A 21,773-nucleotide genomic window follows, 5' to 3' on the forward strand; every position below is an offset into this window, starting at 1 on the left:
TCAATTGGTGACGTTTGAGTCTTAAGGTCGGTCAAAATGGGGTGTCTACAGTTGCCCCTCTTTGACAGAACTCGGAAGTCATAAGTGACGGGAGTAAATGTCAAAGCCCAGAGACGACCCATACAAGGCCGAAGACTTAGACAAACAGGCGAGATAAACAAAGATGTGCCCGCAGGCATGCCCGCAGGCAGGGTGCAAAATGCAAAATGATATGCAAGAAGATTTTGACAATTGGACTTATACGCTACGCGAAGCTGATTTGAAAATTGGACATATACGCTACGCGAAGCTGATTTTAAAATTGGACATATACGCTACGCGAAGCCAGTTTGATAATTGGACTTATACGCTTTCGCGAAGCCAGTTTGGAAATTGGACTTATACGCTACACGAAGCCGGTTTGAAAATTCAGAATTTATGCAATGCAATGTAATGAAACAATGCGAATGATTTGCAATGCATTTGAGATGATCAAACCAAAAGCAGTATAAAACCACACAAATATCATAAAGATGATAGAGATGCAAAATCCGTCTATCATAAAAAAGGTGCCGACACCCTCAAACCACAATCCCATCAGTGGAATAGGCTCGTGCACATGCAGAACTTATGTGTGTGTAGACGGAACACAAGATACAAGTAATTGGGTGGCATGATATAAGTGAGGAATGATCTGCTGAGGAAAGATCATGATCCTAAATGCTGGATGTAACACACTACATTACAATGCAATGAATGCAATGGATAAAGCGTGCGGCCAAACCGTATCTTGCCTAGGAAAGGCATGGACACAAACAAATCACGTCTAACACGGAAATGGTGCCGTCAACCTCAAACCACAATCCCTTTAGTGGAATAGATGCGTACACAAAATCTCATAACCATGCTCTAATGCGAAAAGTATGGACACATGCCAAACTAGGCTTAACATGGAAAGGATGCAAGAAGTAAATGGACAATGCAGTGAATGCGCGTAATATATGCTATATGCAATGCGATAGACATACTAGATGACGTAGTAGTTAGGAAGTGAAGATACCTTACAGGGGCAATTGGCAATGACCTACCTCAACGATGTCCTACCTCATGCTGATGTGGGAATCTTCCCCTTCTTCTTGGTTGAACCACATGTACTACTTTTCTCTCTGACTGTGGTTGCAGCTTTCCCTATTCTCCAACAGGGTGACAGACTTGGTTGGTTCAGTATCCAGAATTGAGGTGCATACACATGCTATCTCAATCTATGGGGCTGCCATATAGATTTCAAGCTGAGGATATATCTCTGGGTATTTAAACCAGACTTTAGTCTCGGAAATCCCGAACCATTGCGTTCTAGGCAAGAGCCATTCGAACTCTAGTTTCCACCGTCTCAATTGGTCTTCTAGGAACTCACCAAAAACACAGGCAGGTGACTATACCAGACCACTGGAAGTCGTTCGGGCACGACAAACACCAAAGGAATTGCACCTTTAGAGGATTTAAGGTCTCCTAGACCAGAAAGTGCACAAGACAGTGCGAATAATACAAAAATACAAAGTGCACAAGACAGTGCGATGCAGAGCGAATGCACAAAACAGTGCTAAACAGATGCACAAAATAGTGCGATGCTAAAGGTGTACAAAACAATATGAGCAGGGTGAATGCACAAAACAGTGCGATTGAGGTGCTCAAAATAGCGCGAATGATAAACTGCACAAAACAGTGCGATGCGCAAAATAGCGCGAATATAAACTGCACAAAACAGTGCAATGCGCAAAATAGTGCGAATGTAAACTGCACAAAATAGTGCAATGCGCAAAATAGCGCGAATGTAAACTGCACAAAACAGTGCGATGCGCAAAATAGCACGAATGATAAACTGCTCAAAACAGTATGATGCGCAAAACAGCGCGACGCGTTAGACAACGCGAGTGCACAAGGCAGTGTGAGAGAAATACAATGTACAAAAAGTGTGAGGAAGGTGCACAACAAAAGTGCGATAAAATGCATGAACAATGCAAGTAAAGTGCACAAAACAGTGTGATGCGCAAAATAGCGCAATAAAATGTATACATAATGCAAGTAATGGCACACGGCTTACGACATAGCACTCCATTCATTCGGCACACAGCTCACTACACAACACTTTGTTTGTTTGGCACGCGGCTCACAACATAATATTCTGTTCATTTGGCAAGCAGCTCGAAACACAGCAGTCTGTTTATCTGGGCACACAGCTCATTCGGGCACACAGCTCATTTTGGGCACACAGCTCATTTCGGGCACACGGCTCATTTTCGGGCACACAGCTCGTTTTAGGGCACACAACTCGTTTTTCGGGCACGCAGCTCATTCTTTGGGCACACGGCTCGTTTTCGGGCACGCAGCTCGTTTTTGGGCACGCGGCTCATTCTTCGGGCACACAGCTCGTTTTCGGGCACGCTGCTCATTTTCGGTCACACAGCTCGTTCTCAAGCACGCAGCTCGTTTTCGGGCACACGGCTCGTTTTCGAGCACACAACTCATTCTTCGGGGCACACAGCTCATAACACTACTCAATCTAAACACTCAGTCCATAACACAGCATTCGGTTTGCATTTTGAACACACAGCTCAAGCACTGGAACTTCTGAACACGTAGCTCAAACTTTTGTGTTGAACACGCAACCTACATTCTTGAAATCTGAAAACACAGCTCAAACTTTTGTCCTGAACACCCAGCCCGCATTTTCTTGAAATCTGAACACATAGCTCAAACTCTTTGTCGTGAACACACAGCCCACAGTTTTTGAAACTTGAACACGCAGCTCACAGTTTTTGAAAGTTGAACACGCAGCCCAAAGTTTTTTGAAAGTTGAACACGCAACCCAAACTCTTGATGGTGAACACACAGCCCACACTCTTGTAGTGAACACGCAGCCTACAGTTTTTGAAAGTTGAACACACAGCCCACACTCTTGTAGTGAACACGCAGCCCACAGGTTTTGAAAGTTGAACACGCAGCTCACAGTTTTTGAAAATTGAACACGCAGCCCAACGTCTTGAATGTCTGAACACGCAGCCCATTTTTGATTGTGAACACGCAACACACACTTGTTGAAAGTTGAACACGCGGCCCAAACTTTTGAATTTTTCCTGAACACGCAGCCCATTCATTTAATTTGCATGCAGCTCATTCTTAATTATGAACATGCAGCTTATAAATTTTCATTTCTGAACACACAGCTCATTCACTTCACTTTGAACACGCAGCTCACACATTTCAATTCTTGAACACGCAGCTCATACATTTTCATTTGCACGCAGCTCATTCTTAATTCTGAACACGCAGCTTATAAATTTTCATTTCTGAACACACAGCTCATTTTGAACGCGCAGCTCACACATTTCAATTCTGAACACGCAGCTCATATATTTCAATTCTGAACACGCAGCTCATAACACAACACTGCTCGATCTGAACACACGGCTCATAACACAGTATTCTTTTAATTTTGGGGCAGTTCGATTTCAACTCAAAATTCAGCAACACCACTTCATTATACATGCAAATCAAGATGAAATTAATGCAATATATTGACCCAACTTCACTATAACATGAATTATCATTTGAATACCACAAAATAAACATGATTAGAAGCTTAATCACTCTAAAACATAACATCTTGCACATATATACTTTCATGGGGTTGGCATATACCAAAGATTGAAATGTGACTTTCACATAACACCTAAATTAGGTGGCAAAACAACCAATTGATAAGAAACCTTCTTTAATCAACCATAAATCATACATAATACAAACCCTAAGTTATCAAAACAAGAAATCACCCTTCCTTAAGTCCAAGTGAAGGTTAAATAGGTTGGATGGAGCTTACCTTGAATTAAATTCCACAACTTTCTTTAATTTGACAATCTTCTTTGATGAATTTCTTTTCCCTCAATTCTTTTTCTTCACACCCTCTATTTTCCTCTCCTAGGAGATTTTGGATGGAAAGGTTCTTGAGTCTTAACTCAATAATACACTTAGAGACATATATAGACCTACATAAAGAAAACATATATAAGGGCATATAAGACAAAATCCAATCGTTTAATCATTCCGAAATTGAAATTTCATAAACATGCTTAATATTACATAAAAATTATGCTGATCACATATATAAAGTCAATTTCAGACAATTAAGCCCCTAAGGCTTCCAATTTCTAATTCAAACGTTTTAAATATAACAGATACTTTTCTTGTTAAACAGATAAACATTCTTAAGCATGGATTTCATTTACTTAACCGTAATTTCTCATGAGATTTCACAGTAAACAGTTAAAAGCGCAAAATAAGGACTGACAATATATCAAAAACATGTACGAGGGTCGGGTTATTATACTCTTCCCCCCTTAAGTAAGTTTGGTCCTCCAAACTTGTTTTACCTTAGGATTGAAATAGGTGAGGGTATTGGTGTTGCATTTCCTCTTCTTTTTCCCAAGTTGCGTCGGTTCCGTAATGTTCTTGCCACTCAACTTTTACCATTTGAATTTCTCGGTTTCGTAATTGTTTCACTTGTCGGTCCAAAATTCGGACTGGTTTCTCTTTATACGTCAATTTCTCATCCAATTCAATTTGGTGGTAGTCAATAACATGAGACAGGTCCGGGAGGTATCCTCGAAGCATAGAGATATGAAACACATTATGTACTTGACTCATATTTGGTGGAAGAGCAACCCGGTAAGCTACTGGACCCACTTTCTGCAAAATTTGGAATGGACCTACATATCGGGGTGTTAACTTACCCCTTTTCCCGAATCTCGAATGTCCTTTCATCGGGGTGACTTTTACAAAAACATGACTATCAACTTCAAATTCCAAATTCCTTCGTCGGTTATCCGCATAACTCTTCTGCCTACTTCAGAAAATGATTCTCTCGCAGTGTTCCATATTGTCAAAGCCTAATTCATGAGATAGCAATTAGCAAATATAAGAAAGTTTCAATGAACTCTACGATTAGTAAGTAGTAGTTCAGTCTTTTGCATATAGTCTGGGGATATCCGAGTTAGCAGAAGCAGAGGTATAGGAAGTGATCTGGGTTAGTTAATGGAGGCTTGGGATTCATGAGAAAAGGAAGTAGAAGAACAAAATGTGTGATTTACCTAATGATGATTGAGGGAAACTATGAAATATGTGCCACTCTAGGTTTGGCCTGGTCTGGGTATTGGGATTAATTTGGCCATCCCAAATCCAATCCTAGAAACATTCAAACCCCAGACCCCCCCTCCCATTATGCCATTATATATGGCTTTAATTATGAGCTATTGTGGTGGTGGAACTAATAAATAGTCAAATCAAAGTTGGTTATGTTCTGCTATGATGTTTGATTTTGTCCCAAAATAGTGTTGTATGTTTAATTTGTTCTTGAAGGTTTTATTAAATTTTGTCACAACTAACACTTTATTTTTAAATAGTTTTTTAGACTCTTTTGTCAAAAGATATTAATATATAAACAAAATGTTTATACAAAATGAGATAAATAACTTTTTAATACAAAATTTTCTATACACTATTTTGATTTACAATTTCAAACAACGTTGTCAGCACATCATTATGAGTAATTTTTTGTATAAAAATTTTGTATGTTAATTTTATTTTTCAAACTCCATAATAAAAAATAAAATGTTGTAGCAATCATTAGTGACTCATTGTTTTATTTAGTGCCCACTTATCCTCTAGGCTCTATATATCTTCCCTAGCTTCCATACCCACTGTGTTTGTTTTCTTCTACTTCTTCTTCTTTTTCTTCTATCTCTCTCTCTGTCTGTTTCTCAGAGGGAGAAACAAAGCAATGTCTACAGCAGTGAACCATCTCTCTGACCTTAAAGAACAGATTTGCTATGTACAATGTGGTTATTGTACCACCATTTTACTACTAATATATGCACAGTATTAGCATTGGAAGCTATATAGAGCATTAACCATTGATGCCTCTCTTCATTAACACCTCTTTATGTTTTATGCATTCTATGATCTGTTTACTCTTATCTTTATCTTTTTCTTTTTTCTTTTTTTGTTTGACATTATTTTTAAATCTAAATTGAGGAATATCCATACAACATTATTTCAAATTAGCAAGCATTATTTTTAGATCTTTAGAGAAAACAAGCACAATTAAAAATATCCATACAACAGATATATGCACAAACTGCATGAGATTCCACAACATCACAACTGAACCACTGATGAGCAATCAATTAAAGGGAAGAATCATACTATTCATAGAGGAATAAATTCAAATCAATATGATAAAATAAAAAAATAAAATAGTTCAGTAAAATCTGAAAATAGTTATACATACCAGTTGAAACTAAGCCATGTGATGTACTACCGCTACGTGATGTGGTAGGAAGACTGCCTGGTGGATGCCATGATGCCGGTGGATCGGGTATGACTCTCATCTTAAGTGTGGCATGAGTCTCGTCTGAACTAGAACTATTAGAGCTTGATTGCTCACTCTCACTACAAGAACTCTCGGAGCTAGAACTCATAGATAATCTATCAAGAAACTACAAACATAAAAGTAAGGACATGATAATCTATAAAGAAACTGCATTAAAAACAGAATAAGAGTACATGCAAGGTAAAAATGGCCATTTAAAGAAAACTACAAAGGTATAAAAGCAAAGATTTTATTAACATGAATATCCGTACAGAAAACACAAATGTAAAAGTGAATATGCAACCAATTACAATATCATATCATTTCTTTGTCATCTTCAAATGGTGCCTCTGTCGATGCTTCAAGAGGCCCAATAGTTTCATCAACAGTTGTTCCATCAACACCTTGCCTAACCCAATCCATGTCCTCCTCACAAGTGAAGGAAGCTACATCTAACTCTTGATCACCAAATCCTTCCACTTCGTTGTGATGTAGTCCTTCATTAATAGTTGGTTGTTCTCCACACACCTCATACAAGTCTCTAGGTTTCATCTTGAGTGCAACATTCCAATCTTCATCAACAGAATCATTAACATAAAAGACTTGTTGTGCTTAAGATGCTAGGATGAATGGCTCATCACTGTCATGTTTCTTCGCATATAACAAGTGATTGAAATTAACAAGTGTAAAACCAAAATCATCCCGCTTGAGTCCCTTATTGTTATCAATCCAGTTGCACATGAATAACATGTATCTATGGTCATGTGAGTAATACAATTCAATAACATCTGTCACATATCCATAGTACGCTACATCACCTTCCACTGGATTAATGTCTTTCGCACTTGCATAGCTAGAAGTCTTTGCCTTCACCATAACCCCACTATTCTGAGGTTTTCTTCTCAACTCACGACTCCTAGTATGATACCTAGTACCATTAATTATATACCCATTAAATTTGGTGGCCTTTTGGCTAGGTCCCAAAGCCAAAATTTTGATCTCATTTGACAACGCTACATTTTCAGTAGCTAACAGCTCTGCAACCTATTTTTACAAGAAAGTTATCAATATTAAACATCAATTAACAACTTCAAAAATATAGAAACACGTGTATTACAAATATATAAAAGACTTGTTGTGCTTGACATGCACTTGCATGAGAATTGAACCATTTGGGAAACTCATCATTGTGACGACGATCCACATCATAATCTCTGAGACGACGATGTGACCGCTTAATAAATTCACGATGTTCCCCACACAATTAAACTACTTGTAAAATGCAAGATAATTCCAGTTGGTATAAATACATTCAGGATGAGACAAAGGTTGCGTCTATCTTACTCTCGATATGGGACAATCGCAGCGATGTTAAATAACACATACCGATGAGCCTGTACCCATGTTGTGTTATCAAGCACAAACCCTTTTCATTTTCCTAAAGCTCGCCCCATTAATATCTGAGGATTGTCGCTAACATCACAATTCCTTAACGGTCGATGCAATTTCGACTCAACATCATGCAAGTACCTTGAGCAAAATGTCATACATTCTTCGACTAAGTATCCCTGTGCAATTGAACCTTCAAGATGACTTCGATTATGCATGTATGATTTAAGCGTCATAAGGTACCTATAAACAAAAAGATGCATACATGACTTTGGAGTAGAATTACACACCTTTCTACAAAGTATTAACAAGCAAATATATACAAAATGGACATTGGAGTAGAATTACACACCTTTCTACAAAGTACATCCATCGATATTGCACTGGATCGGCAATCTTTACTTCCTCTGCTAGGTGAATGGGTAAGTGCTCCATTATATCGAAAAATGATGGGGGAAAAATTCTCTCAAGATGGCAAAGTGTAAGAGCAATTTGGGACTGAAGACGATTTAGACCATCCACATCTAGGGTTTTGAAGCACAACTGCCTGAAGAAATTGCTTAACTCAATTAATGGTTCAACCACTTTCTTCGGTAACAAATTTCTCACTACTATTGGAAGTATTTGTTGCATGAGTATATGGTTATCATGACTTTTCAGTCCAGATATGCTCCGCTATTTGAGGTTAACCTAACGAGAGATATTGGATGCATAACCATATGGAACTTTGATATTCTTTAGAAGCGTGCTGAATAAACTTTTCTCTCTATTGTTCATGGCAAAACATGTAGAAGGCAAATAATACTTGTTCCCAACCCTTTTCTGAGGATGTAGTGCCTTCCGAATTCCCATATCTTGCAAATCTCGACGAGTATTTAAATTATCCTTCCCTTTCCCATCAACATTTAATATCGTCCACAATACATTATCACACACGTTCTTTTCAATGTGCATCACATCAAGATTGTGGCGAATCTAATTATGCTCCCAATATGACAGCTCAAAGAAAATACTCTTCTTCTTCCAATTATGACCCGAGTTCTCATTTTCCTCCTTTTCTTTCCCCTTTCTATTCCGTTTGCTAGATTGTTGACGCTTAGAATTCAATTTGAACTTAGGGCCTAGTTGTTGTAGCACATTAGCCCTTGATAACCGAGTTGGACATGGTTCAAATTCACGAGTGCCATCAAAAGACGCACTAGCTTTCCAAAATTTGTGACCCCCGTTCAACCACCGACGATGCCCCATGTAACATAATTTCCTTCCGTTCTTCAAATATCGAGACCGAGTATGTGTGTTACAACAAGGGCAAGCTAAAGCGCTTTTCGTGCTCCATCCAGACAAAATTGCATTGGCAGGAAAATCATATAGTCCATAATAACACAGCATGCATTCGGAACATCTGATTAGTTTCTGCATCATACGTGTCAACACCGTTTTCCCACAATTCTTTCAATTCATCCACTACAAGGCGTAAGTGGACGTCAATGTTATTTCCAGGTGAAGAAGGACCATCGATGAGCAATGTCATCATCATATGAGGCTGCTTCATGCACAACCATGGTGGCAAATTGTATGGCATCATAATAACTGGCCAACTGCTATGAGAGACATTCATTGCCTTGAATGGATTGAATCCATCCGCTGCTAAACCCAGTCTGACATTACGAGGCTCACTCGCAAACTTAGGATACAAATTATCAAAAAATTTCCAGACTGGAGAGTTAGTGGGATGTCTCATTTTGCCGTCATCAATTCGGCCCTCTGCATGCCATCTCATTAAAGAAGATGTTTTGGATGACATAAACAATCTTTGAAGCCTTGGAATCAATGGAAAGTATCTAACAATCTTCTGTGGAATTCTTTGTTGCTTCTTCTTAACATCATTCTCCTCTCCCTCAAATTGTTTGTATCTAGGCATATGACACACTATGCAATCATCCATACTGGCTGTTTCCTTCCAATATAGTGAACAATCCCTTGGGCATACATGTACCTTATGATAATCGAGGCCCAAGTCCCTGAGGAGTTTCCTAGTTACATAAAATGACTTTGGCAAAGTTTCACCCTTTGGGAACGAATCCTTCAAAAGTTCGAGCGACATCGTGAAAGACTTGTCACTCCATCCACTAAGGCACTTGATGTGCAATAACCGAACAATAAATGAGAGCGTTGAAAACTTCTGAGACTCAGGATACAACTCTCTTTCGGCCTTTTTCAATAAGTTGAAGAATTTTTTGATTTTCTCATCTGGACCTTGTTTAATACCAGAACTTGCTGCCTCGTGAACAAAGCTTGGTGGAGGAAGTCCAAATCCTTCGAATAGCATTTCATAAGTTTCATCACCATCGTTCGAATCAGTTTGCCCGACATTGTGTGGCACAGGCGATGACAAATTCTCCCCATGAAAAATCCAACTGGCGTAACTTGGAAAAAACCCGTTGATCATTAAATGTTCCCCTAACAAGCCTTTCTCCACCAATTTGACATTACGACACCGTTTACATGTGCATGTGACTTCATTCAATAACGGCTTATTTTCGCATGCAAATTTAATAAATTCCTTAACCCCTTGTATGTATTCCGGGTGCAACCTATGCTGATTTATCCAACTTTTATCCATCTGACTCTGTCTTACACTACAACTGTCACTACCAAATCAACAAAGTTCAAAAATACCGTTCCATTTTAATTAATCTTAACCTCAATTATGTACCTTATAATGCATGCGATATGACAACATTCACCTCTAACTGGTCTCTAATATGTTGGTTCATCCTACTTTCCCATTCAGGAATGCACAGTCTATATTGTAAAAAGCAGCTCATACTGCTCTGTTCATCTCTAACGAAATTTCGACAGCATCTCCCCATGGTTCTCCAAATACACGACATAGACTAGGTGTACTGCTACACCTTGTCTAGCATGCACTCGGAGAACACAAGGAGTTACTACACGAAATCTCTACGAGATGGACTATAAGCAGTAGAACTACTAATTACAATACAGACTTGTGCTCCTAAACTGTCCAAACCGGACAATCCAAGAAGAGCTTCATCAAAGATGACTAGGTATCTCTAATGAAGATTCTTGGACGGGTCTAAGGCTATTTATGCATGCATGCACCATTAATGATTGCATCCCGATGGTGCAATCTGAATTAATACTATCAAGCATACTAGAAGCATATCTAGTATGAAGCATATTAATGAAGAAACCAAAAGTTTCTACAATGCTCTTGATAGATTATGATAGATTCAAGAAATACATTGCTCTCTCAAATCAATCAATAAAGACCAAACTATTATGCCTTCAAATGAAAGCAAGCACAAACAAAGTCAAATATTAATATACACCTCTAGTGTAGTTATCACTACTTTGATCACTGTTCCCAATTGGCCTTTCTTCAATCACAACCCTCTCAAGTGGCTTGATCCGAGTGAAGCCGAAAAAATAAAAGCATGATTTTATTTACTGTTAATCTTATAGTTATTCTTATAAGTGGACCAATTCCTATTGACCTTGGAAATCTGACTGACTTGGTGAGCTTGGATCTCTACTTGAACGGTTTTACTGGTCCCATTCCAGACACTTTGGGCAAACTGTCGAAACTGCGCTTCTTGTGTGTATTCTTATCTCTTACTTGATTTTATTTGCTGTTAATCTTATAGTTATTCATGATTTTTCTTTACTAGTTGGTGAGACGCATGACAAGTGTATAAAAAAAAACTCATCATTTTATATTATTTTAACCATTATCTGGAAAGTATATATAAAAAAAAAAATCATCATTTTATATTATTTTCTTCTTTTTTTGGCCAAAATAATTTTTAAAGATTCAAAATTAAATATTTTTAACGTTTATTGTTCTCTTTCTATTTTTTTTAATCTTTTTTGCCTACCAATAGTTGAAGTCATTGCAACCAACCGGATTTTGAATTGGCAACTCTGCAGTATTATATGTGATATTAAGTACTTTTTTCGGACATTTTGATTCTGTAGCAATCTGTGTAGTATATTTTTTTGTACACTCGTTAAAACCTATTCTCTAGCTTGGACATGTACATGCACTTTGGGCAAATAATTTATTTCTCAACATATTTAGAACTCAATGGTGGTTTTTCAGCTATGAACTAATCTACCAAGTTCTTTATGATCAGCAAGTTACAACCCATGATGATTTATTACTTACAGAAAGTATATTTTGAATACAAGCTCTGCTGAGTCATCCGGTAAAACTCACCATCTTTTTCACCCAAGTTCTTTATGAGGTTTAGATTCATTCGAAGTGTGAACTCAACCATATAATAGTTGAATTTACACACTTTTTCTAAAATAGATCATCCGGCATTTCATACAACTTCCCTGAGATTCTGCTAAAAAAGGTTCAGGTTCTTGCATCTCAATGGTTCAAAAGTTAAATGACTAGTTATTACTAAATTTTAACGATGAATAATGATAAAATACTGCATTTAACAACATTGCATCAATAGTGCAAATGCTATTACTTCTACCTCTTTCAACATGCCAAATTAAAATGTGGATACCACTGTGAGAAACATTATGACAAAAAAAATCTTGCCAAAATTTACTTATATACCTCGTGGCAAATTTGACACAATTCCCAATAAAGAAAAAAATAAGTTGAGCGCCTCGCTACTTATTAACAATAGCAGCCCATATAACTAGCGAAGAAACTCTTATGATGAAGTGCAACATAAACGGAAAACTAGTCGTCGGTAGCCTATGAAACTACACCCTGCTAGTACAACATAAAACTATCCAAGCCAATGCAGAAACAAACATGAAAAATGCATAACCAATCTTGATCAACTAAAAACAATGCATGTTCCAACTTCTATTGGTAATATAAAATAGTAAAAAATTAAATCCCATGATCAACAGACATTCTAGTTCTTTTAGCTTCCTTGATAGTAAAATAAACACAAACTGAGAGTGCAGGGCATAAAGTATAAACTAAAAATTCAGAGCTAAATCTACAGACAAAGGCTTGTATATTTGACAAATTTAATACTGTTAAATCTGCATAAGATCCATAGTTTCTAAGTAAATATTTTCATACAACCCTAAGTAAATATTTGCATAAGATCCATACTTTCTAAGTAAATATAAAAATAATCTATTTGCAGCACTACAAAATCTATTTGTCATTATTATCTCAGAAGGGATCTATCAAACAACCGTCTCGCAGGAACAGTTCCAGATAATTGTTCCTTTTCACTATTTTCACTATGCACACAGATACAGAGGCACATATACAGCAAAACAGAGCAGCACAGAGAAACAGAGGCATAAAATATAACTCTAAATTTTCCATCATGTTTATATTAGCTTCATGTAGATGATTTCTATGAAATCTTGAAAATGAAACTTTCTATTTATGTAGCTTCATGTAGAGAGAGAGAGAGAGAGAGAGAGTACCGATTTAAGCTTGAAATGCGAGTAATCGAGGGGTCAGAGTTCAAATCTGGAGCTTTGATGGAGCTTCGAAATCGGTTCGATCTGGAGCTTCGATGGAGCTTCGAATATCTGAATCTTCGATGGAAATCACTGAATCTCTGAATCTTCGACAGAGCTTCGAAATTGGTTCGATCTGGAGCTTCGATGGAGCTTCGAAATTGCTTCGATGGAGCTTCGAATATCTGAATCTTCGATGGAGCTTAAAGAGGGTTGAGAGAGAGAGAAGGCTCAGATTATCAGATTCCAAATGATGTATGCGTATGGGTTAAGAGAGGGCCCAAATACAAAATAAGAATTGAAAAGGCGCGTGTGGTATACCTCATTCGGAGGCATTTTTCAACGCCTCCTATTATAAAACAGTGCCGTTTTGGTTAAAAGAATATGCGGCGTTTAAAAAACGCCATTAAATGTTAATAACAGTGACGTTTAGAAAACGTCGTTAAAAAAACGCCTCCATAACCCTTTTTTCCTGTAGTGAGTATAGAATAATTTTCCATATCGAAGAAGCACAACCCGAAAAAACAATTGTAAAGACAAAAAAACATCCAAAACTTTACTCGATAAAGAAGCATTATCATGAAAGGGGTAATATTTTCGGGCTTGTCATCCCATCAACTTCACTCGATAAAGAAGCAAGGTTGGGATTCCATCACACGAATTAATCCCATCAGGTTAGTATTTATTGCGATGAAATTGAGTTATTAGATAGGGGTAGCTTTCCTTCAATCCATGATCAGATTGGAGGGTACTGTTGGGCCCGTACAGATCCACCACGGATTTCGTTTCAATAATCTGAACCGTTCAATATGTAGAACTCGTTGAGTACTATATACCTGTAAAAAATCACGTTGGTCGAATATCAATAGCAACGTAATCAAATCAGTTTTGTATTAAAAAAATTGAACGGTAAAAAAATAAACGGTTGACAGAAATCTGATTCAATGAGATAGCTATCGATATATCCGATCAACGTGATGTTTTATAGGCATATCGTACTTGACGAGTTCTACACATTGTACGGTTCGGATTATCGAGACGGAATCCATGGCGGGCTCCAATGGGCCCAACAGTACCCTCCAGTCTGATCACGGACTGTAAGGAAACCCAACCCTTATTAGATTATATCGGATTCACTTAGATGATAGTATTAGATTAAAAATGTAAGATAAATTATATTTGTTCATGTAGTAATGTAGTGTTGAGACTAATGTTGGTTTAGGAATATATTATTTTAATAACTTTTTTATCTTTTAACTAGAATATGAGTTAAAAAAAATTAATATGTTTGAGATAATTTTTTGAATTTTTATTTGAAAAAAAGTTCAAAATATATAGAGGAAAGAAATATTTGACTTTTTAAATAATTTTTTAATTTTTGGATTTGTTTTTAATAACTTTTTAGTTTTTTTTAACTATTATAAGGGTTTCCAAACTTAGCATAAATCTATGATTTTTTTACATAAAAATAATATATAAGATGTGACTTTGTTACATTTGTAAAACAAAGGTAAAATTACATTTTCACCTAAATACCATGGATTCGATTGTGAATCATGGGATTGTTAATCTTCATTTGAGAGGAGGATTTGTAGTCCCATAGTCCCATGGAATTACAAAAGCTTAATTAGCTGTTTTACATCTCCAAAAAAAAATAAAAATAAATAATAATAATAATAATAATAATAATAATAATAATAATAATAATAATAAAATAAAAATTACATAACAGAAAATAAAATGTCAAAAAAAATTACAAATATTTATTTAAATAGTAAGGTTGTATTTTAATAAAGAATTTGGATATTTTCTTTTTCTAAATGCCTACCCAAATCCATACTCCAAATATAAAACACCTCATTTATGAAAGCATTAGTTAGGGTTTTTCATTTTTTATTTTTTCAACAAAAAGAAAGCATTCCATGCTTAGAGCACACTTTGACAAGTACAGTATCTATCAATAAATTCCTATCCTTTATACCTCTTACGTGACTTGAGAAGAGAAACAAAAGAATAGAATCCTTTGACACATCAAACTTGAGAAACGAATCAGTAACCGCTTTTTTTTGGGGGGCTAAAATTAATATATTGTACAGTAAGTGGAAAACTGATTAAAAGACCCAAAAAAAAAAAAAAAAAAAAAACGACCTGAAATAAAAAGAACTGTGTACTCGCATATGTTCAAAATAAATAAATAAATAAAATGAAGCTATCAAATGGGAAATTATTGGTTGTCATTTATTGCAATGTCCTAAAAAATTGACACAATGTAGTGTAAATTTGTTTGGAGACATTAAAGTTTATAACATGGAATAATTTTCCATATCGAAGAAGCACAAGCCGAAAAAACAATTGCAAAGACAAAAAAGCATCCAAAACTTTACTCGATAAAGAAGCAAGATCATGAATGGCATGTTTGATTGGAAGGATTAAAGTATGAGATTAGGATTATTAATCCGTGGGCCCAATCATCCTATGTTTGTTTTGACATTTTAGTTTAGGACTATTAATCCAATGGATAATTAATCCAACAAATTTGTAGGATTATTAGTAATGGGGTAGGGGTGGGATAGTTAATACCACACTAATTTGATAGGATTATTAATACCTCACTATTAGTATTGTGAATCAAACATGACCGAAAGGGGTAATATTTTCGGCCTAGTCATCCCATCAACTTCACTCGATAAAGAAGCAAGGTTGGGATTCCATCATACTAATTAATCCCATCAGGTTAGTATTTATTGCAATGAATTGAGTTATTAGATGGGAGTGGCTTCCCGTCAGTCCATGATCGGACTAGAGAGCTTTGTTGGGTCCGTGGAGATCTACCATGGGTCCCGTTTTAATAATCTGAATTATTCAATATATAGAACTCGTCAAGTACTATGTACCTGTAAAAAAATCACGTTAATCGGATATCAATAACTACGTGATCAAATTGGTTTTATATTAAAAAAAATGAACTGTAAAAAATAAACGGTTGACAGAAATATGATTTGATGAGATAGCTATCGATATCCGATCAACGTGATATTTTATGGGCATATAATACTTAACGAGTTTTATACATTGTACGGTTCGGATTATTGAAAAGGAATCCATGGTAGGCCCCCACGGGCCAAACAGTACCCTCCAGTCCGATCACGAACTGTAGGAAAACCCAACCCTTATTAGATTATATCGGATTTAGTTAGATGATAGTATTAGATTGAAAATGTAAGATAAATTATATTTGTTCATGTATGAGTATAGTGTTGAGACTAATGTTGGTTTTGAGAATAAACTATTTTAATAACTTTTTGATCTTTTAACTAAAATATGAAATAAAAAAATTAATATGCTTGAGATAATTTTTTTGAATTTTTATTTTAAAAAAACCGTTCAAAATATATAGAGGAAAGAAATATTTGACTTTTTACATAATTCTATAATTTTTTGATTTGTTTTTAATTACTTTTTAACTATTATAAGGGTTCCCAAACTTAGCATAAATCTATGATTTTTTACATAAAAACAATATATAAGACGTGACTTTGTTATATTTGTAAAGTAAAGGTAAAATTACATTTTCACCTAAATACCATGGATTCGATTGTGAATCCCAACCACTCATGGGATTGTTAATCTTCATTTGAGAGGAGGATTTGTAGTCCCATAGTCCCATGGAATTTTTGAAATATAAAAATGATTTAGGTGAAGCCTATCAGATTGCTAATCTAATCCCACTACTTATGGACAAAAATAAAAATTTAGAAAAAATTTAAAAAATTGCACTAACCTTCCTCTTAGTGAGTCTAAAACAGCAGAAATTAAAGTAGATAGTGCAGACACACAAAGATAAACTTTGATTGGGCTTCAATCAAGTTTAATTTGAAATTAAGAGAACTTGAGAAATTGGTGAGGCCCACCATTGATCTCATTTTGATGACATAAACCATTCATTTCATAGACACTCTAGAGTATATCATCTATAGAAAAAATTAAATTAATTCTATAATTATAACCTTTTTCATTTTATGGTGTTTCTTATTCCGTAAAAAGTTAAGGGTTAATTTGATAACTAACTTAAAATATCACATTTGTTTTCTATTTTTTTTTTTGTATTTAATGATTTTTTAAACATTTATTTTTTTTTAAAAAAAATTCTTTTTCTATCAATCTATAGAAGAATCTAAAAATAAATATATAAGCGGTTCCCTCTAAACCCCCAAACAAGAAAGTCAAAAAGTCAAATTGTGTTTTACCTTTTATTTTATTTTCTTTTTTTAGTGAATATTTTTTTAAATTTAAAATTTTTATTTTTACCTTTTTTTATTCATCTAGTCGAGTAAAACTTAAAATCTTGATATTTTTTAAAATAATTTTATAAATAAAATTCACAAAAAATAAAATAAAAAATGGGCAAAGAAGTTACCAAAAAAAAAATCAATCCCTAAGTTAGCTAGGCAACGTACTAGGAATAAATTTTGACTTAGAATTAGTCTATAGTCTGAATTTTTAAGGTGACAACAACAAATTATTTTTCCGAAACAATAATATTCATTGCATGGATTTTGTATTTACAATTTTGTTTTAGTAAAACTAATTTTTTTAGATAAAATCTTCGTAAAAAGATTCATGTCGGATATAAAATTTGTGAAAAAAATAAAAATACTAAATTAAAGGTTAACGTCTCACAAAGTAACCAAATTTGAATACCTGTACTCTTATTTAAGTTTTATGTTATGGTTGTCATGAACAAAATGAACATCCTTCACATATTTTTGCAATTAAAAATTAATAAATAAATAAGATCTAGAAAACTTAAAATTGCTCTGCATTTGTTGGTCTACAAAGCTAGACTTCATAGAATTCACAAGTTTATCGAGCCAACCTTATATTGCACTCATATCTCACTGCAGGAAATTTCGCCGCGATAATACCAAAAACGTCACTAATTCTTTTTGTGACGCTAACCACCAAACGCCGAGGACGCGGCCGTCGCTATAGCATTGTGGCGCTTTAAAAACGTCGTTAATTTGTTATAGGCGGCGTTTTAAAAACGCCGCTAAATGTGGTACATAAGGCATAGTGACGTCATGACAATTTTTAGCGACGCTTTAGAAACGTTGTTAATTTGTTATTAAACGCCGCTAAATGTGATACATAACTGCAAAGTGATGTTCTGACAACTTTTAGCGACGTTTCAAAAACGTCATCATAGCTTTTTTAATTTTAAAAAACCTATATAGTTGGGTTCTGAAAAATGCCATTACATCTTTATTTTTTTAATTGTTTTTTTTGAAATTATTACATGTAATAAAATTGCAAAGTAGCACTAATATGAAACAGTAACTCCTATTTTCATTCAAATGAACATTTGTCAAAAGAATAAGGCAGAAAAATAACAAAAGAATTGATTTGAGACCAAGCCAGTATCTAGTGATATTCATCCTCCATCATCACCTTTTCACATGGAGATAAGTGAAAAGGTCTATAATAACATTACGTATTTGAAATAATAAACCAGGCAAATTTTGGAAATCATCCAATAATGGGATTAGTTATGAGGCTGCAAACATCAATTAAACCATTAAACTGCCTTCCACCACCATTCTTAGCAGCTGTAGCATCATTAGCCAAATGTGTTCGAGCATAATCTAGGGAATAAACAAAAAGAGAAGATGAAGCACCAGCAGCAGCACCTGACGCCAAATTCCCGGCAAACCACTTCCAGTAACCATCCTTGTCTCTCTGGAAATTAAACAGCCTCTTAAAATAATCTTTGAAAGCAAAGTTCAGGGCCTGAAAAGGATTGATAAAATTGCAAATTCTGTGAGACATTCTATAAAACAAGACATGGTTGTCAGCAAATGATAAATCAAAACGGAAACTTAATGAATCACATTGACAAGCCAGCATTTTTAATTCAAACTTCCAAAACTGACAGGATGAAGCTGTTTGGAGGACCTCAATCAAATCCAGATTAGATATCACTTCCTTTCAAATTTCAGGATGTCAATCCGTCCCTTTGTTAGCAAACACATATATATATACACTCACATGGGGTTGTCCCATCATGTGAGAGGCAGGGTTGTGGAAGAGATGTTTTGGACTGTGGACATAACTGCTCCCATACTAATCGAGAACAGAAAAACGAAACAAAAGAAATGGCAAGATTAACAAATATAAACAAAAGATAGGCTAACCTGGGTTGGGAAATATCTGATAACATTGGTAGTGTTGCTTCTCCACAAAGCAATAATGCCTTCATCCTTAATTGTTCGGGCACAGCAGTCAGAAATTCCTTTGTATGGTTCAGACAGCCGACCAGCTTTGATCATCTCATCCTGGTTCTGAATCAATAGCTTAACTCACTCTATCGGAGCAGCAGCAGTCTTGGATACAGCAGCAGAAACTCCTCCCATGAGGAAGTCTATCATAAAACTACGAAAACCTTTTTCTGCGGGAGCTTGTACAAAAACAGAGGATAGTGGTGATGCAAATTCTAGGCCAGTGCCTTGGAATGTTGGTGGCAGAGGACTCTGCAAGACCTCCATTTACATATGCACCAGTCATATTGTGTAAACCAGTATTCCTGGAGCGCAAGTTAGGAGAAATTCGAGATAAGAAATAAGATTGCCCATGTATCTTCTGGGAAATTGATGGATGCTGTGATCCATCCCCCATATTTGCAACTCAAGGTGGCGACCTACAACAGAAACCAACATTAATTACATGCAAGAATAAAACAAAAACAAGCATATCAAACAAAGAACACAATAAAGGTTTAAATACAAGGAACAATAGAGAAAAGGGTTTTTCCCTACCCAATCTTTTCGCTACTATAAACACCGGTGCCAAAATATTTATATCACTTTAAAAAAATTAAAATAAAAACATATTGTTTGAGTCAAATGACTTTGGAGGGAACAAATAGTTACCGAGTATTATGTATACCATCCTTGAGGTTTACCCATCTTAATTTTCAAATCTAAGCAATATATGCGTGCATGCTAAACAATTTTCAAACACAAATATAATTAAGGGAAAAATAGATCAATTCATTTAACTTACAATGCATGGAACAATGGAATTTTCCATTAATTGAGGCCACATTGGAACTATGCCATCTCTTACTAGCGCTCGTAAAGGCCATGCACGTCCAAATATCCTTTTTCTCACAGCAAGAGGCCTCTCAGTCACCCCTAATTGCTTGAAGCTCAATGGCAAGCTTGTGTTTGCATTTTCATCTTTTTTCGAAGTTGGGCTATGATGGCAGGGTTCACGATGTCATATAAGTTCAGATCTTTTATAACCTAGATAGTCACCGTGACAGGAAGTGAAAAACCAAAACATTTTTAAATATAAACATAATATTCATGAATCACTTTATAATCTCTCACTAAAGGCTACCAGTAATTGATCATTGTATGTGACACCAGCAATACAACAACCATCTGCACTCACCAGAAAGAAAATATCAGATTGTGGCTGTGATTGGCTTCTCCGTTGTTCCTTTTAAAAATGGAAGAAGAATTTTGGGAGCAGCAGCTGTTTCTCCCCTTTTAGAATGTAATGCTTGGTTACAGAAGTGTAAACCTGCAAAAAACGAAAAAAAAAAGGGCTGACAAATTAAGCCCTAAAAGCAACAGGAATCAACAAATTATGATGATAATAAACATAGGAGCACAATTGGGCACAATAGAAAATCAAAATTAGTTTCTATTGTTTCCTAGATTCAGCTTTTTAATTTAGTTCACTCATCATTCCTAACCATAGAGTTAAACTTGGATTTTCAGCCATCATAAATAGAGTCGATATCCACATATCACCTCCCATGCAGTAAATATATTTAGAATCACAGAAAACAATGGAGCATGCCTCCATAACAAGAGATGGCCCTATAATCCTCAAGTACCTTGGTCAGGTAAAGCAGTCCCTCTGTCAAGGTTATTCTTCATCTCCAGCGTGTATCTGCCAAAGGCTCACTCAATCTTCTTATTGAAATGTTCATTACGGTCATTGATCGAATCAATATCTTTCTCATCATGAAACCTTCTCCTCCGGCTTCTCATCTCTGTCCTTGAGTTCCTTTACCATCCTTTCAATCTTGTCCTCGGCAACTTTTGGTGCCTGTCAAATATGAGTAGAATTCTTTTGTTCTGTTCAAATTTCTCTAAATTGAACCATTTTAGCCAGAAACACATAATTTCCTCAATTGAAACACTTACCTTTCCATATTGGAGGCTTGAAGCTTCTCTGTAGAATTCTGGATCAGCTTCTTTCATTTTATTGTACTCTTCGATGTCAATCTCAATGTTCTTTGACCGTTTCTTGTATGCATTGTACAATGTTTTCTGATTAAAAACTGTTCAAGCAAGGCAATTTATTTCAGTACATACATATAAGGTATCAAATGTCAATGTTGAATGGTTCAAAGAAGGTGGGGAAAAAAAAAAAAAAGGTAACTTAAGCTTATCTTTATATTGGAGAATTAAAGAAGTTTTCAACAAAATAT

At 35.5% G+C, this 21,773-nt stretch overlaps 1 protein-coding gene and 1 pseudogene across 2 annotated transcripts; both read right to left on the reverse strand.

Annotated features, from left to right (window-relative positions):
* Positions 1–6,718: 6,718 nt before the first annotated feature.
* LOC145795764 (uncharacterized) lies at positions 6,719–10,241 on the reverse strand. Its single transcript, XM_082880659.1, has 7 exons — positions 9,639–10,241; positions 9,217–9,476; positions 8,145–8,339; positions 7,934–8,035; positions 7,560–7,617; positions 7,096–7,447; positions 6,719–6,975 (listed from the first exon to the last, which is right to left on the reverse strand). The coding sequence occupies exons 1-7, from the start codon at positions 10,239–10,241 to the stop codon at positions 6,719–6,721; spliced, it is 1,827 nt and encodes a 608-aa protein (XP_082736785.1).
* Positions 10,242–18,658: 8,417 nt separating this feature from the next.
* Positions 18,659–21,619, reverse strand: LOC114299096 (ADP/ATP translocase 3, mitochondrial-like; annotated as a pseudogene). Its single transcript, XR_014335248.1, has 6 exons — positions 21,487–21,619; positions 21,174–21,388; positions 20,723–20,833; positions 20,330–20,571; positions 19,462–19,964; positions 18,659–19,057 (listed from the first exon to the last, which is right to left on the reverse strand). The product of XR_014335248.1 is annotated as an ADP/ATP translocase 3, mitochondrial-like (transcript).
* Positions 21,620–21,773: the final 154 nt, after the last annotated feature.

Source organism: Camellia sinensis, chromosome 7 (assembly GCF_055761805.1).
Source record: "Camellia sinensis isolate YWXY chromosome 7, ASM5576180v1, whole genome shotgun sequence".
Taxonomy (NCBI): Eukaryota; Viridiplantae; Streptophyta; class Magnoliopsida; order Ericales; family Theaceae; genus Camellia; species Camellia sinensis.

Excerpts from the sequence above, each read along its gene's own strand:
- LOC145795764 (XM_082880659.1), bottom strand. The coding sequence starts at position 10,241 with ATGATCAACGGGTTTTTTCCAAGTTACGCCAGTTGGATTTTTCATGGG. Across the intron at positions 8,036-8,144 it reads TGGATGTACTTTGTAGAAAG|GTACCTTATGACGCTTAAAT; the intron begins GTGTGTAATTCT and ends TTTTGTTTATAG. Across the intron at positions 7,448-7,559 it reads CCAAATGGTTCAATTCTCAT|GTTGCAGAGCTGTTAGCTAC; the intron begins GCAAGTGCATGT and ends TTGTAAAAATAG.